The sequence below is a fragment of the Marmota flaviventris genome, chromosome 16 (genome assembly GCF_047511675.1).
Source record: "Marmota flaviventris isolate mMarFla1 chromosome 16, mMarFla1.hap1, whole genome shotgun sequence".
Lineage (NCBI taxonomy): Eukaryota > Metazoa > Chordata > Mammalia > Rodentia > Sciuridae > Marmota > Marmota flaviventris.
Window position 1 is genome coordinate 2,618,916 of NC_092513.1, and position 17,749 is coordinate 2,636,664.

The following is a 17,749-nucleotide window of genomic DNA, read 5'->3' on the forward strand; positions in this document are numbered from 1 at the left end:
CGGGGAAGCCTCTGCTCCTTTTGTTTTTAAACACAGGTTTCGTGGGTCTGGTGAGGGCTGGAAACCTTGTCCTGGGACTCTGACACGACTGTGTGGGGACAGCGGCTCTGACCCAGGTGCCCTTCGAGGAGTAGGTACAGGTCTGCCGTGGCCTTCAGGACCCAGCTGTTGGCGAGCTTGGGACAGGCGCAGGGGCAGCTGTGGCCAGTTGCCTGGCCATTGTCCTAAGGTGCAAAGCTTCCCTTTCACCTTCTTTTCTCTTAGTGGCTTGTGGCTTCCCCAGAGATTCCTCTTTGTAGGCCCAGCCCTGCCCAGTGACCTGCTGGGGTCAGCCTCCCTCACCTCCCACCCTCCTGGGGCCTCAGGCGACCTCAGTGTGGCAGCTGTGGCTCATGGGCTGAGGACCGCTGGACTCCATCTGGGCTCCAGTGCCTGCCAGCCAGATGGTCTCACAGCTGCCTCGTGTCTCAGTCTCCTCATCTACAAAATGGGACAGCAACACCCACTTCCCAGAGCTGTCGAGAGCCGAGGGCTCCTGGCACCTGGGAGGCCGTGGATGTACAGGCTCTGCGTGGCTCCCGTGGATGGGCGGGGTCCCACGTGGCTCCTGGCACCTACCTGGGAGGCCACGGACGTGTGGGGCCCCACGTGGCTCCTGGCATCCAGCACACCCAGCACGGGGTGCACTTGGCCTCTGTGCGAAGCGTATGTGAGGCTGGGAGACCCAGCTTCCCCTCTCCCAGGTGACGGGAGGCCTGGCACTCACCAGCTCCAGCCTGTGAGCCCGTGGTCTCTGTCAAAATGCCAGCCACGTGAGAGTGCCGTGGGTGTGCTGCAGGACAGATGAACCGCCTCGGGCTCCTGTCAAGGTCCCTTGTAGCTGATGATTTCTCACTAGGGTGACATCGTGTCAGAATCAGCAGTCTCTGGTCACAGCCCCGCTGACCGCCTGAGGAATTGGGAGCTAGGCCAGCAGTTGCCAGAGACTGACAAGCTGGCACTGGAGCTCCCCGCTCCTGCGCCACTCGGCAAGCGGCTTCCCTGGTGGCGCTTATCCTGCGGTGGACAGAGGAACAGAACTCTGGTTGCTCCTCAGAACAGGGACATGTGGGGTGACGAGCATCCGAAGTGATCATTCTGCAGAAATGAAGACTCAGCCGTCCCACAGCTTCCAGGAGGAGTGCTTCGGAAACTAAGGCATGGCTTCTGGTGTGGTTCCCGGTGGGTTCACCACGTGACTTAGAGCCATGGGATCCAGGGAGGAGCGGAGGGACCTCCCACAGGTGTCGGGGAGGTGCCTTCTGCTCTGTCTGCGGAGCTGCTGTCCCAGCCTGCGGCTGAGTGCGCCTGGCCTGTTTGGCCAAGCCCTGGCCTCCACTGGTTCTGTGGACCCGCGGAGATGTGACCAGTGCTGTCCGTCCTGGCTGCAGTGTGTGTTACAGGGGCTGTGCTGACTGCTCCCCAAGGGGCGGATTCCTGGCCTGGCCGTGGTGATGTCCCGCCTGTGATGGCACAGGCTCCTAACAGCGCCCGTGTGCCCGCGGAGCTGCCCTGCTGAGCCCATGTCCTCTGCCCAGCCGTTCACACCCTGAGCGGTGTCAGGGCTCTGGCCGCCCCACCTGACAGCACGCCCCATGTTCCTACATCGCCCTCCTGTTGGCCCCACCTGCCAGCGCGCCCCCTGCATCCCTCTCCCGTTGCTTGGCTTCCAGAACCAGCCCCCACCCACGCCCTGAAGGAGGAGCTCTGTGCCTTGGTTGTCCCTGTGTGCTCCTGACCCGGGCCGGCCCGTGTGGCTGGGGCGTGGAGAAGGCCCTGCCCGCCTCACCCTTCCCTCCTGTGCTGGGCCAGCGTGCTGGCTTTGGGGTCTGATCTTACTCAGAAAACACAAACCTGAATGTCGTAATCCAGTGTTGAAATCACAAAGATCCAAATCCCTAAAGTCTAAAATTCCCCAAATCAGTCTTGGAAGATTAAGATCCTGAGTGTTGATCCTCAAAAAGCATAATTCTCATGGGAAGAAAAAGCCAGATTCTGGGAAGGTGGTTGGTGTGTTTCCACCACAAAGCAGGGCGGTTGTGCCACAGGAGGTTTTGTGGACACTTGGTGAAAACCGAAAGCTTAAAGCTGATTGTTCCTGGTCCTGTGAACATGGAAAGCCCCTCCGTGGACGCAGCCAGGCAGCGGGCGGACTTGCAGGCTCTAGATACGATGTCCAAACGCAGGCGCGGTGGGTCTCCAAGACCACAGTGGGAGCCTGTGAGGGAGGAGGAGCCCCCTGCCCTGATCGCAGCCCAGCAGCCCCTGCTCCTTTCTGGGGCCTGAGCCTGCCCCCAGCACCCTTCTTCAGAGAGCAGGCACAGATGACCAGCAGGCACCACGGGACGGGAGTAGGTGCACCTGCCGAGGGGCGAGTCAGCCCTAGAAGGGAAGCCGCTACTCACCAGCGCGAGATTGCGGAACACGGTGATCCTGAGGTTGGCATCCCTCAGCACCGCCCTGTGCGGGTGCCCGTGGTCCCTGGCACATGCTTTTGCATCTGTCAGATTTTCTTTTCGGTTTGAGTCGTGTTCTTCTTAGTTCTCTCTCTGTTACGATGGTCAGCGTCATGTGTCTGCAGTCTGCAGTGCTTGGGATCCATCTTCGTGTTGTTCCTGGCGCTGGGGTGGAACCCAACCAAGGCTTGTAGAGTTCTCCTTTGTTTTATGCATTTTTGCAAATCTGACTCCAGAAACGCATCACTGCACTACTGGCTATGTGTGTGAGCATCGGGGCCATGAGAAGACCGAACCTCCGCAGTAAACGTGAAGATGGCCTTTCTGAACATCTGCATTTGAAAGATGAAATTTCTTGAGATCTCTGCTCTGTGCACCTGAGTGTGTGGTGGTGGCTCCCTTACCCTGTGCACATTCCAGGTGACTGTGGTCACAGAACGCGTGTCCAGTGAGCCCGACAGCCGTCTGGCTCGTGGGTTCCACCTCTGGACCTGTCGTCTGCAGATGCAGTTGTCTGCTCACACCTTACACACCCGTGTGATTGAGGTTAGCACACCTAGTCTTCATGCTTATGGAGGTTCATATGCCACCGTGACCTGTTGTGTGGCTAGTTCTGCCGTGTTTTTATGTTTCTCAAATAAATCCCCCTTTAAATGTTAATAAATGCTCTTAAAGAATTTTTAACAATTATTATCTCTAGAATTAATATATCCCAGGATTTGAACTTTCTGGATTTTAGGCTTTAGGAATTTTGGACTTCAGAGACAGTGATCTTTCAGATTTCAGCATTTGAGATTATGGTGTTTGGGATTGTGTCTTTCAGGACTGTGGCCCAGCTCTTTCGTCTGATCTTTGTTTTGGGGCCCCCTGACTTACCCTGAGCTGGTGGTCCCCTCAGACCTTGGGGTCATTCCCGTGGCTCTGCTCTTCAGCTGGATGCTCTCTCCTTACTCTCTGCTCTCCCTCAGGGGTTTCATCTGTTAGTTCCCAGGTTTCCTTCATTTTGTTGGCAGCTTTTGAATCTTTCTGCTGTTGGGGAAAGTTCTGGCCCTTAGAGGGGAGGGTCGGCCTTGTTCTGACATGGTGGTCCAGGCTCATTTCCTCACCTGGTTCACTAGTAAAAGTGACAGTGTGGTCACAGGAGGATGTTGCTGTAGCATTCCTCCGAGGCTGCTCTCCTGGTGGACCTGGGAGTCACCACTCCAGGCAGTGGCTGCAGGTCAGCTCCCAGCTGGCCTCTGAGCTGGGCCACATTCTCCCGCCCAAGTTCCAGCTAGGAGTCCTCTCATAGGAGAAAATCCAACCTGGGATACTGCATTTCAAAGCCATCCACGATTTCAAAGCCAGAACAGCAAGACGCACAGAATTGCTGTAACCTGTGTTCCTGCAGGTGCACTGCAAGACACGTTTCTCCCTGTGTCGAGGAGTCTGCAGGCCACCCCTGCGCTGTTCTGCACTGTGCAAGCTCACAGATGTGTGGGGTTGGGAAGCAGAGTAGCGTCAGGTGTCTGAAACCCTGTATGCAGGTAGGCCCGTGACCTTTGTGTCAGGACAAGTGCCTGCAGAAGACACGTCTGCACTAGAGTGTCAGACCTGAACTTGGGCCCGGGGACAGGACTCCTGTGCTCGTCCTGCTCTGGCTACTGATTCGCACACTGTTCCTGCCCAGCACCCTGAGTCTAGGGCAGGGCTGGGTGGGCACAGGCCTGTGGAGGGGCTGGCCCGCTGCAGGTGGCCAGGCTTTACCGTGGGTTCTGATCTGGGGCAGCAGGCGTCCAAGCAGATGGTTGGGCCGTCAGTGCAGTGGAGAACCTGGGACTTGCTGACCTAGGTGGCCTGCAGGCTTTTCCTGTGTCCTCGGAGGGAAGGGTACAGGTGTGCCTGCTGGTTTCTGTAGCCCATCTCAGCCACCAAAGTTGCACAACTGCTCCAGATGTTTAGCTGCATGTGAAAAATGCCACGTTTGTGGGGCTGTCACTCACAGTGAGACTGTCACAGTGAGACACTAAAACTGGAGGATGTTTAAGTGGGGGCCTCCTCCTTTAGAAAGGAGATTATCGTGACAAAGTTGAAGGATGCAGAGCCAAATAACGGCCTCCCAGGTGACTGTACAGTGTCAGGGACAGGGTCTGTTCACGGCCATCTGGTGGAGCCCTTCCTGTCAGGGAGCAGCTGTGTCCCCACTGCCATGGTCTCTCCATGGTGAACCTTGTCGTCTTCTTCCCAGTCTCAACCTTCAAGCGCCACGGTGCCATTTCCTCCCCGCTTGCTCTCTCCCTCGCCAGCCTGAGACCTTCAGGGAGGCCCCAGGGAGGCAGTGTTGGCAGCCACCTGCTCTCTTGTCACTTCTCCCTCCCTGTGACTTGGGCTTCGGGAGCTCAGGGTGCAGCCTCTGGCTGCAGACGGGCCCCACCGCCATGCTCGCACAGCCTGGTGTGGCTCATGGGGATCCCGTGTGCCCCAGACCCCACAGGGCAAAGCACTGAGACGCCCGCTCCACGTGGGACCTTCAGGGATCTTTCAGAAGCCCAGAGAGGCTGGATGGCAGCAGATGCCTTCTGTGGTGTCACGCATGGGGATGCCCAGCTGCTTGGGACGATGGCAGGAGCAGAGTGGGAGAACCCCCACCAGATACTCCGGAGGAGGCTGGAAAGGGGAGTGTCTGGGGTGACAGCGTGGGGCAGCTCCTAGGAGAGCGCACACACGTGGGAGGCTGAGCCGTGGCAGAGGTGTGCGCGTGGTGAGTGAGGAGCGTGGCACCCACGGCAGCGAGGCCTCTTCAGTTGTGCTGAGAGCTTGAGAGAAGCCCAGACCCGGCCCGGCCCAGCCTTGAGGCACAGCGGAGTCTCAGCAGCAGCGCATCCCTGGGGAGGGCTTTGAGTGTCAGGGACAGGAAAGGTGGCACAGAGACCATGCAGAACGCAGAGCTGACAGATGCAGAGAGCCCAGCACTGTCCTGACAGCAGCACCCAGCGGTCATGGAGGCTGGACATTAGCCTCCCTCAAATGGCAAGTGCTTCAATACCGTGTGTTCCACCGCAGTAAAACCATACAGGGGACGGGTGATTTCTGCAAAGGCCCTTGTGTGTTTCTGCATTTTTAAGGGTAGTGTGTGCATGTGCTTTGGAGGTGCCTCTCAGGGACCTCAAACAAGCAAGTCTCTGAGCCTCAGGGGCTTCTGGGTTTTGCTGTGAAGCTGCCCGTAGAAGGTGGGCCAGGTCTGCCAAAGCCTGACCGGTGCTCTCGTTTTAAGACCTCACACGAGGGAGCGGGACTCGTCACCCTCCTGGGTTACTGCTGGGTCCAGGAGCCAGGTTGAAGGAGGCCGCAGGCCTCTCCCGGCCTCCTGGGGTCCACGTGGGTCAGGTGCTCCGCCCACGTCCGGTGGATGTTCCTTGGAGGCATTTTTTCAGTTTCCTCCCATCAGTTACTTTAAGGATTTGGGGTTACATTCTTTGCTCAGGGATATTTATTACTCAGTTTCTTGGTCAGAGGTACTAGAAGTTCTGGGTAATGTTTTACGGTCCTCACTGGAGCGTGAACTTGGGTGACTCTGACCGTTGTGCTCAGAAGGCCCCACATGTGCAGCGTCGGATTTCACAGCCTCGTGTTTCCACTCAGGAACCAACTGGTGGCGTTTGGCCTGTGTTTTCATAAATTCTCGGTCCTTGTAATACGGGGACCCACCCACCGCATGTTCCTCCCTGGGAGCGCTTAGTAATGACTTCGCACGCTCTGAGCATCCCTGAGCTCAGCACGAGTGAGACCTCCTTCCCTGTTGAAGTCCAAGTGAAGGGCACTGTTCCTCAAGAAGTGCCTGGTCCTTTTCCTTTCTGAGCAGTGGCTGCTTCTACCCACGGCAGAGGAGCAGTCCTGGCCCTGTGCCAAAGCCAGCCCTCTGGGGTGACGAGAGGCAGACAGCTTACTTTTCCTGCTCACCAATTCTCTGGTCACCACATCCTAGACACCTTTTTACATGGGCATAATCCTTTAAAAGGGCTTGTGAGTACGGCTCACCAGCTGCTGTAGGTGGAAAGGGGCATTTATCCCTTTCCCTCTGGGCTAGTGCCTCTTGCAAGGGGTGTTCCTACCCTGACCGGGAGCCTTGGGATAGATTGTTATACTAATGAGGTTGAGTTCCTGAGTCTTGCCTACAAAAATACACCTAGAACGTTTTAAAGGAACATTCTGGGTGAGTAGATGCCTACATTCCACAGAATGTCAAAATCTCAAAGATATTATTTAAAAACCACTATCATCAGAGCGTCTCAGAAACAGACACCTAAGGTTTTAATCTTCCCCTGAGCCACATGGCTGGGTGAGGAAGCGCCACTGTGGGCTTTTGGTGATGAAGAATCCCACCTTCTACGGTTCAGGAAGCTTCACCATGTCCAGAATGGTGTCCCTCTTGTGAAATTTCTAGGTGTAAATAAATCCAGGGCAGGCGTAGGACAGGCTTCCTGCTCACGTGTGGTGCCTTCCCGGATGAACTGAGGGCTGCGTTCTCCCCAGGCGTGCTCACCCCAGCTCTCCGGCCCGGCTTCAGGAGCTCCCAGCTCAGCACTGCACCCAGGGCATGCATGGCTTCCTTGGGGTGGATGACCCCTGGGTGACCAGGCAGACAAGGATAGAATGGCCACCTCTTCACTCACAAGCCTCTGAAGGGAAGGCGGCATCCAGGTTAGGACTTGGAAATTGCCTTCACGGGGAAGTTCTGCTGGATTAGGCTGCAGTTTGGGGCAGGCCCTGGGTGCTGCAGAGGGACTGAGCCACTGTCAGCCCTCTGTGTGCCTAGGGCCTGCGGCTGACTGCTCCGGTGTTCTTAGCCCGGAGTCCACGGGAGCCCTGGTGGAACAGTGGCTGAAAGCCACAGAAGTATTGTGTGGTTATAGGTGATTAAGTTCTCTCCCCCCACGCTGCACACGTGGGGCACTTTGAGTGAAATGTCACTGTCAGTTGACTAGTAACAGTGGAGATAGATGCACGTGGCTGGGGACCCAGCTGCTAAGGAGAGAAGCCCTGCATGGCGCAGCACCGCCTGCTGCTTGGTGGGCTCCTGCAGAAGTCCTGGGTGTAGGTCCGGAGCAGGAGCCTCCTCTGCGGCCACAGGCGTCTTCCCTGCACCAGGGCCACTGTTGGATTCCTGTCTTGCTGTGTTCTGACTGGAAATGGTAACCTCCCCTTTCACGTTTTGCATCCTCCAGGGGGACAGCCGCGGCGCTGCTGCTCTTCCGAAGAGGTAGCATCGACTGTGCTCTCCAACGGAGACCAGAGTCACAAACCTGGAAATAACCCGCCAGAAAAAGCCGCCAGTGAGTGCCAGGCGGGGGTTGCAGCTTCTGTGTCCATACTTGAAGGCAGTAGCAGAGAGACTTCCAAACGCCCTGAACAACATAGATTTTCTATTGACTTAAAGATGCCAGCATTTCACCCCAAGCAGGAGGCGCCCAGCTCTGGCGACGGTGTGGATTTCCCTTCAGTTATGGAAGGAACTGACCTGCAGCCTGCACTGGAGAGCCATGCTGGCCACCCTAAAGAAAAGCTGTCTGATTTGCACAATAAAGAGCATTCTGGGGGAGGAAAAAGGGCGCCCTCTGCAGACCTGATCCCACTCGATTTGAGCATGAGGTCCACCCGGGATGAACCTGGCAGTAAGGAAGCGGTCCCCTCCCTGCAAGCTGCTTTGGTCACTCACCCATGTCCTTACTGCAGCCACAAGACCTACTACCCGGAGGTTCTGTGGATGCATAAGCGTATCTGGCACAGGGTCAGCTACAACGCCATGGCCCCCCAGTGGACGCAGCCCAGTGGCCACAAGAGCATCAGAAACCACTTGGTCTTCCTGGCCCGGAGCGGACGCACGGGCCCTCCACCCGCCCTTGGGGGCAAGGAGTGCCAGCCCCTGCTCCTTGCTCGTTTCACCCGCACTCAGGTGCCAGGGGGTGCGCCAGGACCCAAAGGCAGCTCTTCTCCCCTGGGGGCCACCATGAAAGCCGCTAGCATGCCTAAGAATAAGGAGAGCCATTCCGGGAGCCCCTGTGCACTGTGGGCATCTGGTCCTGACGGGTATCGGCAGGCCAAGGCAGGCCACAGCCAGGAGCCTCCCAGTGCTGCAGGGCAGGGGCCCCCAGCCAAACCCAGGCCGGAGGCCAGCTCCAAGCCAGCGTCTGTCCTGGGCAGCGGGGGCCTCGGCAGAAGTGCCACCCCCACGCCCTCTGTCATAACCCGGGTGGGTGCCCAGCCACTGGCCAACAGCAAGCCCGTGGAGAAGTACGGAGCACCCTCGATGGGGGCTGGCTATGCCCCTTCAAATAAGCACAGTGCCCCTGACTCCCTGAAAGCCAAATTCAGCCCTCAGCCTCAGGGCCCACCTCCTGTGAAAGGTGAAGGGGGCCCTCCACTACCTCCCCGTGAGCCCCCCTCAAAGGCGGCCCAGGAGCCGAGGACTCTGGCCACCGGTGCTGCAGGATCCAGAGGGGACGCAGCGTTGCAGGCCCAGCCGGGAATGGCCGGGGCGCCCCCTGTCTCACACTCCACCAAACAGGAGTCCGCAGCCGAGGGCCACGAGAAGCGTTTGGACATCCTCAACATCTTTAAGACGTACATTCCAAAGGACTTTGCTACGCTCTACCAGGGCTGGGGCATCAGCAGCCCTGGGCCGGAGCACAGAGGTAAGACTTGTGGGCTCCCTCTTCCCTGGACACCCAGGAGCCCCCAGGAAGGTTTGCAGGTGTGCCATCACATGGCAGGCTGTCCTCCTGGCCCTGGCCAGCCGGGAGGATGGGAGCAGCTCCCCCAGTTCCAGGGTGACCCTGTAGAGACTGTGCCAGGCCCGCGGTGGGTGAACCAGCCTTCCTGCTGAGTTTGGAAACCCGGCCCCTTGCTCCACATTGAAATCTGAAGGAGCAGGCTGACCGGAGGACTACCTGCCTCCCTTTTTGTCATCTTAAACAAGGCCTTGGTAGAAGTTGGTTGTCCTTGTTTCTCAAAGGAGGATGTCCATTTGAAGTGGCCATTGAGTTTTACACGTTAACTTCAGAACATCTGAGCAGTCCTCCAAGAGCAGTGGCCCATGAGCTGTAGGACCCCAGAACTGGTTGCTCTGCCGCTTCTGAGCCCGTGTTCCCTTGTCCCCGGTCCGGTGGCCTGGGACCTCTGTGGAGAGCATACGGAGTTGCTGACTGAGCCTCTCTTGGGACCAGAAGGGTTTTGGATTTGGATTTGTTGGGATTTTGGAATCTTTTCATATGTATAATGAGAAGTCTTGGGAATGGGACCCAAATATAAAGACAAAATTCATGATGGTTCATGTGTACGTTATGCCCAGACTCTGAAGGTAATTTTACATAGTGATTTTAATGAGTTTGTACATGGAACGACGTTTGTGCACTTTGACCCATCAGGGGTCAGTTGTGGAGTTCTCTGCTTGTAGTATCATGTGAATCAAAGTATTTTGAATTTTGGAGCATTTCAGATTCTGGGATTTCAGATTAGGTTACTTGGCCAGTACTGACCAGCAGTTTTCCTCATGCCCCGTTGGATATGATACTCTTGCTCTTGAGTGTGAATCAGAGGTCACTCTAACTGACCATCCAGAACACCAGGAAATCTAGACCCTGTTGAAACAAAGCGGATAAGCCTGCTGTGGCGCTCTCTCTCCATTCATTACCAGGGTCGGGCCAGTGCTTCTTGAAACAGAATGTCTGTCTTGACCTGCAGTTTCTTAAAGTCGGTCAGTTTTTTAAATGGATCCAGTGCCTCAGATTCTTGGAAGTCAGAAGCACCGTTGGGGCCAGGCCCTGGGCTTAGGGGACCTGCCGAGAGGCCTCCCGGGCCTTGGCATGGCCATGCACGTGGGCAGGGGTGCTGGCAGGAACGTGGGCTCACCTGCCGGGCGCCCTGTGCGTGGAGCTGTGTGCCTCCCTGATCTAGGGTTGCCCTTCTGGAGTGGTGTGACACTGAGTCTGCCTGCCCTCTGAGGAGGGCCCTCAAAGCGTTTCTCCAGGGGAGAAGTCTGAAGTGCTGTCCACTCCTGGGGTCTGCGGTGAGGGCCTTGGAGACCAGCCACTGTGCCTGTCTGATACTCCAGATGAGATGAGGCTCACAGGCACACAGGGCCTGAGGCCTGCCATGCTGACCCTTATAGCAGAGGGCCGCGGCTAGCACTGTCTTTTTCCAGGTGCAGTTAGGTGAGTGGGGTCAGTCCCATGTGGCCTTGTAGATGGCTGCTACCGGGGCAGTGCTGGTGTGTGGCTGGCCTTGGGTGGAGGCCACCTGTGGTTTTGAGGGTGTGAGTTTCCTCTGAAGAGGAGCCTTTGGCACAGGGGAGAGGTTCTGCCTTGCTGGTACGGGGTCTTGGCGGCTCCTCACCCCGTCCTCCTCTTCCTCCGCTGAGCTGGGTGTCTGTGCCGGGTCTTGACCACTTTCTCTTAGCCAGCCACACTCCTCCTTTAAGGAGCTGACGGCTAGGGGTTAGGGTCAAGTATTAAAAGGCCCTGGAGCTCCCCGGGGCCTGGGAAGGACCTGTTGTTCTCATAGAACTGAAGTTAAGGTTTGAGATCTTCAGATGACAGAATTTGAAGTATGAGTAGCAACAAATGTTTTCCTTAAAAGTTAAAAAAAAAAAAAAGAATGGTTTTAAGGACTTTTTTTTTTTTTTAAGAAAGAGGTTGAATATTGATCTTTGCAATGTGAGAAATACTCAGTAGTCCATAGAGCAAATGTATTTTTAAAATTATTTATTCTTCTAATGTATACATTGAAACACAGGAATAAACCTGCAAGTTTATGGTCCTCAAGTTCATTCTGATTTTTTTTTTCCTTAAAGTTTTGGTACTGGACACTGAACCCGCTCCTGGTTAACCACTGAGCCATATCCCTAATCCTCTCTTATATTTCAGTTAGGGACAGGATCTCACTAAGTTGCTTAGGGCCTTGCTGAATTGCTGAGGCTGGCTTTGAACTCTTGATCCTCCTGCCTCAGCCTCCTGAGCCTCTGGGATGATATGGGTTTCTTAAGGAAAAGTGTTTTAGAATTTTTGGGCTTAAATACACGTATTAACTAGCGCATTTTTAGGATTCTACCTCCCAGCTTTAGAGAAGGGGCTGAGATGAGCTCGCCCAGGTCTCTGATCAGTGTGCTTTGAGGTGCCGACCAGCTTTAGGTCAAGTGCCCTGTGGAAGGACTGGCTGCCCTGGGGACTTGAGCTCTGCTTTCTCCAGTGGTGCCACATTCCTTGGGCTGCTGGCAAGCGGATCGGAGCTCTCTGACAGTCCTCTGGGCCCTTGGCCTGCTCCCTGTCCTTTCCAGAGTGAACATTTTTCCTTGAGCACTGCTCCCTCTGGGGCTGGACCTTTTGTTTCTCCTTGTTTGTTAACAGTTTCTAAAGCGTGTAATGTGCCATGCCGGAAGGAAGCCTGGCAGGCTTGGTGCGTCTGACCCCCTGAGAGGTGAGCGGAGCGCGACGCTTCCTGCTGGCCTCTGCGTCTGCCGTGGGGTCTCAGGTGCAGAGCAGCTGCACCATGGACGTGCCACCCAACACTGAACACACCTGAGGTTCTGCTTTCCACCTGCTTCTGCTCAGAAGCAAGGCCTGTGTGTGCGTGGGTGGAGGTGGGAGAATGAGGGTGGTTTTGAGTCGTATCTGGACACGATCTCCTTCCTCCCTAGTCAGCGAGTCATTCTGGTTTACAGCCTGGGGGTGCCAATACTTTCTGACTCTTCTCTCATCCCCCGATGCGTTTGCTGTGTGTCTCCTACAGATGTGAAGACCACAGCTTCTCTGCAGGGGGCACCCACTGGACGCACAGCCATGGCAGCACCTGCAGGCAGGGTAGATGCCACCCGCTGTGTGTGACATGGCTGAGGACACCATGCGTGGTTGTGCCACGGGGTGGGTCCCCTGTGTGCAGAGAATGCACCGTGATGCTCCTCAGCCACCATGATGGTTAGGAAGCAGCTTCTCAGAGGAGTTCTGCATGGTTTTCCCTGATGATGCTTCTGTAGGATTGAGTCATTTGGGGGCCCCAGCACAAGAGGAGAGAAATGACTGTCCCTGTCTTCTTGGGAACATGAAGTGTAAAAGCCTCTGCATTTTCTGAGATCTGCTGCAGTGTGACCACCAAGTTTAGAAACATGACTGTAGCACAAGTGGTTCATTGATGCAGGAGTAGTAAAATACCCAGCCACGTGTGTCTCTCCAGACCTCAGGGCCTGCCTGTGTTGTATGATAATGTGGATTTCAGAGCAGAAATGTGAAGATAATGGAATGATGATTCTAAATAAAATAACATGCAAGGTCTTTCTTATTATAGCTCTCAAAAAATCGCTCATACCAAGGACGTATTAGCATGACGATCGTGTGTGCTCCCTGAACAAGTTCCAACTCTGTGCATGGAGACTTGCTGGTCTCCCCGTGCGGGCGTGTTGCCTGTGATAGAAGCCATGTGGTGAGGCCGTGTGTGCCCGAGGCTGGCTTGGGCCTTCTCTTCACTCTCCAGGCCACCTTCTGCACACACCTGAAGTTTCTGGGTCAGCGTGTTCAGACTGCTCACCTGCCAGTCATCAGTTCAGGTGAAGTGTATGACCTTTTGGATGAGCTCTCTGTTTTGGCCTAGGCTTAGCATGATGTCATTGTCCACAGAGGACAAGCACCCGTCCTTCAGGAGTGAAGAGAAGGTGCTCTGGGAGATGCACGGCAGATCAGTGGTGGGTGTGCTCACGCACACGTGCTCTTTCACGACGTTCAGGTGGGCTTGGAAGCACCGATCTTCCTGTTGGTGATTGAGTAAGAAGTAATTTCCAGTTAAAATAGTTATGCAGAAAATGATGATGTCGCCGTTGTTGGATGTCGTGGGTGTTGGTGTCTGCTCACCCGTAGGTTGTGTGCGGCCCTTAGACGCTGTGCAGACTGTACCGAGGAAAACCCACAGGGTCGGGGTGCTGGCCGGAGCTGTTTCCCAGGGGCTGGCTGCAGAGTGCGGACGGAGAAGCTGGGTGGGAGCGCAGTGGTTCTCTGGTGGAGCTTTCCTAAACGGGAACGAGGGGAAGGCCGGCCCTCCCGAGCAGCTGAGCGTCAGTCAGCACTGGGCAGGCCGAGTGTGCCCCACAGAGGGCGGGCAATCCCAGAAACTTGGCTGTCAGTGTGGGACTCCTCGGGCGTCCATCGGAAGCTTCCTCGGGGTGGGGGATGCAGCTCAGAGGCTGAACACCTGGCCAGCGCGCATGCGGACCTGGGTTTGCTCCAGCACTGGCAGGGGAGGGGAGCGTTGGTTCGTGTGCTTTAGGCATGACCCCTTTGCAGACACAGGGTCTGCTGCTTTTCTCGGTTCCTGGGCTGCCACCTCCTTGGTTTCCCTGGCTTGCTTTCTGGGTTTCTAGTTAGATGCAATCCCATTTGTGCATTTTTGCTTTGGCTGCCTGTGTTTTGGGGGTTATATGCAACAAACCATTGTCCAGACCAAAAGCCTTAGAATCGGGACCGTGAAGCAGTAGCATCATGGGTGCCCAGGACACCTGGGCGGCTCCCGCCTGAACGGCCACCGTCCTTCTATCATGAGCAGGCTCCTGTCCATGCTGGGCAGTGGCCTGTGGCTGTAGACGGGTACTGGATAGAAGTTCTCTCCCTGGGCTTTCTCTGTTCCTGAGCAAGGCAGAGAGATGCCTTGGGCTTCGTGGGCAAGTTCTCAGATTTCTCTAAAAATCTTTTTCTCATGATCTGTCAAACAATAAACTGGACAAGGGCTGGGCTTGAGGCTCAGTGGCAGAGCACTGGCCTAGCACATGTGAGGCACTGGGTTCGATTCTCAGCACCACATAAAAATAAATAAAGATCCACTGACAACTTAAAAAATATTAAAAAAAAATTGGACAAGATCTACCTTGACATCTGTATACTGTGTTCCTATTTCCCCAGTGTTATGTTGCCTAAGGTGACTTTATGCTGGTCTGCGGAGCCACTCTGAATTGGGGCAGGAAAAGCAGGTTGAACACGGGCCTTACAGCCGGCTTCACTGTGGGTCCTCGTCTTCCTTGCATTAGCTTTCATAGTCAAACGTCAGACTTTAAGGCAGAAATGCTCACTCAGTGATGGTCCTTTTAAGAATCTGTTGCTCAGGCCTGACTTTCTAGTTGGTATCCCTCCCTGGAGTTGAGTTCCCATGGGCACCCAGAGGCAGAGGGCAGATTCTTTGGGGCTGCTGTTCACATGGAAAGCAGCTTCTCCACAGCAAGAGCAGGGCAGGAAAGGGGCAGAGAGAGCAAACCCCGGCCCTTCCTTTCCTCCCAAAGCCAGTGGAGTCTCTTTGGATCCGAGGAAACACAAGCCCAGGGCTCAGGTCCAGCGTAGTTAGTGATCTTCCAGGACAGCTGGGTGTTGTTACCTCTCACCAAAGCTCCTGGGCCACCACTGTGCATGCCCGGAGCTGCCGCCTTGCCGGCTGGCTTGGGGGATCCCATTTGTTCCTCTCTGCTGGGGCAGACAGGAAGGAGAGTCAGGGGGTCTGGCTGCTGGGGGTCTGGCTGCTGAGGGCCGTGCTCACTCAGGCAGGAGCCAGGGGCACTGCTGGGCTCTGGTCCTGGCCACTTCCTGTTGTCTGTATGCATCACCTCTGTCACGCCCTGTCACTCTCATTTGCCCGACAGACATGCTGCTTGACAGCTGAGTGGTGGTGGCCGTGCATCCAGCTGCTCAGAGCCACACGCCCACCACAGCCCAGCCGCCCAGTGGTGCCTCCTGGTCCCCATCCTGTCCTGGAAGCAGTTTTTAATTCCCTGTAATTTATGCACCCTGCAGTCCTGAGCATGCCTGGTCTGTCAGCCGAGCTGAGACGAAGGCTGGCAGTTGTCACCAGGGCCTGGAGGTGGCCTCCCACGCTGATGAGTTAGACAGACTAATGATGTTTTCCTCTTCCCCCCTCTTCCTACCCTCCTGACTCCTCACCTCCATGCCAACCACACCAAACGTGCCATGCCACACCACGCCACGCCACAGCAGGGACGCTGCGGACACAGGCTCGCCCGGGAGACTTCGTGTGTGTCGAATGCGGGAAGAGCTTCCACCAGCCAAGCCACCTCAGGGCCCATGTGCGGGCACACACAGGTACCACCGTCCCTGGGCAGCATGGTGTGGGGGCTGCGTCCACCAGTCGTTGGTTCACGTTGTGTGCATGTGTAGACTGCAGGTGCGAGCTCCTCTGTTCAGCACCTGAAAGGATTTCCTTCTTTCTATCTTTGCATCCCAAGTTGCATGTGGTTTCACTTGAGATAAGGCTGTTTGAAGTGTTCTCTTTTAATTAAAGTAGATGCTTCAGAAATGCATATGCTAATAATCACATTGTCCTCAGTACAAATGGAAATCAGAGTGCCCTTCCAGCCCAAACAGGGCCAGCTGTGGCCAGACTGGCTGGACCATGGATAGGCCCAGAATCCTCTGGTTGGTCAGTGGTGTCCTGCAGAGCCCTCAGCCCTCTGCAGGGAGACCTGATGGGGCAGCAGACAGTGTCAAGACAGAGCAGGAGCCTTAGAGAGATGGGGTTAGCGTGCTTCATCAGGAGTGAGAAGGGCGCACCCGTAAGCAGCCTGATGCAAAGTGATGTGGGCCAGATGTTCAGTAATGCAGGAAGAGGGTCCCTTCACACACACTGGTAATGAGCGTTGTCAGTGAGGGTTTTCTTCTCTAGCAGAGTCAAATTAAAGAGGGCAGTGGCCCCAGGCAGCCATTATCACAGTCTCTTACTGTAAGTGTCACGGTAAATTGGTATTTTCCCGCCACAGGCTAGGCACTGGTGTCTTTTAGTGAGAGTGCTAAATCTGTCGTGGGCTCGTCAGCGTGCATGCCCAGGAAGCTTGCCCATCTGCTAATGGACACCTTGTTTCCACAGTGGTGTTTGAGTGTGACGGTCCCCGAGGTTCCGAAGTTCACACTGCCTCCACGGATGCTCCCAAACAAGTAGGTCCTACACATAATTGGGTGTTTGGGTTTCAGCGTGGTGTTGGGAGGTGCTTAATGGGACACCACCAGAGCACCAAGGGTGTTCCACCAGGGGAGTGGTGGTACTGCTGGCCTCATTCACAACCCGCCCTTGGACAGTCCCCAGGTGATGGGTGAACATCAAGAGGTCAGGGGCACAGGGCTGGGGGGCGATGGTGCTGGGGGGCAATGGTACTGGGGATGATGGAAAACCCTAGAAATTCACGCTATTTTTCCCCAAATGGCTGGAGTCTTGAGTTCACTTGAGAGTGAATTACATTTAGCCTCTTTTACAAACACGTTTGTGCTTCTCTGTAGGGAGTGTTTGTGGCCAGCATGATGAGCGTGGTGTTGCAGGGCTGTGTGCCTTGGTTCTTGTGCTGTGGGCATTGCTTGGCATGGCAACAGTGCATTAGGGTGCCTGTGTATGCGTGCATCCATGTGTGTGCCTGTGTACACCTGTGTGTGTGCATCTGTGAGTGTCCGTGTATGTGAGCACCCGTGTGGGCCCATGTATGCCTCTGTGTATGGGCACATGTGTGCATACATGTGTGCCTGTGTTCACCTGTGTGTGCATCCATGTGTGCACACCTGTGTGTACATGTACCTGTGTGTGTACACATTTGTGTGCATCTGTGTGCATGAGCACCCATGTGTGTCCCCTCTGTGTGTGCCCCGTGTGTATGCATCTCTGTGTGTGCCTGTGTGCCTGTGTGCCTGTGCTCCTGTGCGTACATCCGTATGCACCTGTGTGCTTCTGTCAGTATGTGGCTCTCACACGGGGGCCAGTGGGTGAGCATAGAAAGTGACAGAGCCTTGTGTGTGCCTGGTCCCCAGGGTTGCTCCACAGTGTCGGCAGGGCCCTGGGTGTCTCCTGTTACCTCGGGTAGGCAGAGGGCAGGTGCTCTCGGGCTCCGATCCCTTTTCTGCCCTCCCTTTGTCTTGTCCACACATGTGCATTCTCTGTGCGATGTTCCTGCCCTCTGATAATGCCGCAGTCCGGCTGCAGCAAAATAACCGGGGCGGGGGGGGGGGGTGACGAATAACTTGTGTAGATTGATACAGCAGGAGTAGGAGCCCTTTATTGCAGGACAGGAGCAGTATTTATACATTCCACACAGCTTATCTAATTAGCATAAACTCGATACAGCAGTCAACCAATCAGGAATCTCCACACTTAATGGCTCGCTTTTGTTACTTCTCAAACCACTCCCTCTGGCATTTTGCCAGGCACCATCCAGACTTGTTTACGAACTCTAACATTCCCCTGGCAAAATGCCAGGT

The 17,749-nt window shown here is 55.5% G+C and overlaps 1 protein-coding gene across 4 annotated transcripts in view; it reads left to right on the forward strand.

Annotated features, from left to right (window-relative positions):
* The window catches only part of Znf516 (zinc finger protein 516), a 105,522-nt gene that overhangs the window by 78,525 nt on the left and 9,248 nt on the right, over positions 1 to 17,749 (forward strand). For 2 of the 4 annotated variants that reach the window (XM_071602629.1, XM_071602628.1), the window contains exons 3-5: positions 7,700 to 9,166; positions 15,488 to 15,595; positions 16,377 to 16,444. In XM_071602629.1, coding sequence (XP_071458730.1) covers positions 7,700 to 9,166; positions 15,488 to 15,595; positions 16,377 to 16,444 — 1,643 coding nt within the window. The remainder of the gene's footprint in view (positions 1 to 7,699; positions 9,167 to 15,487; positions 15,596 to 16,376; positions 16,445 to 17,749) is intronic. The other 2 variants (XM_027935287.2, XM_071602630.1) reach the window with 2 other exon arrangements.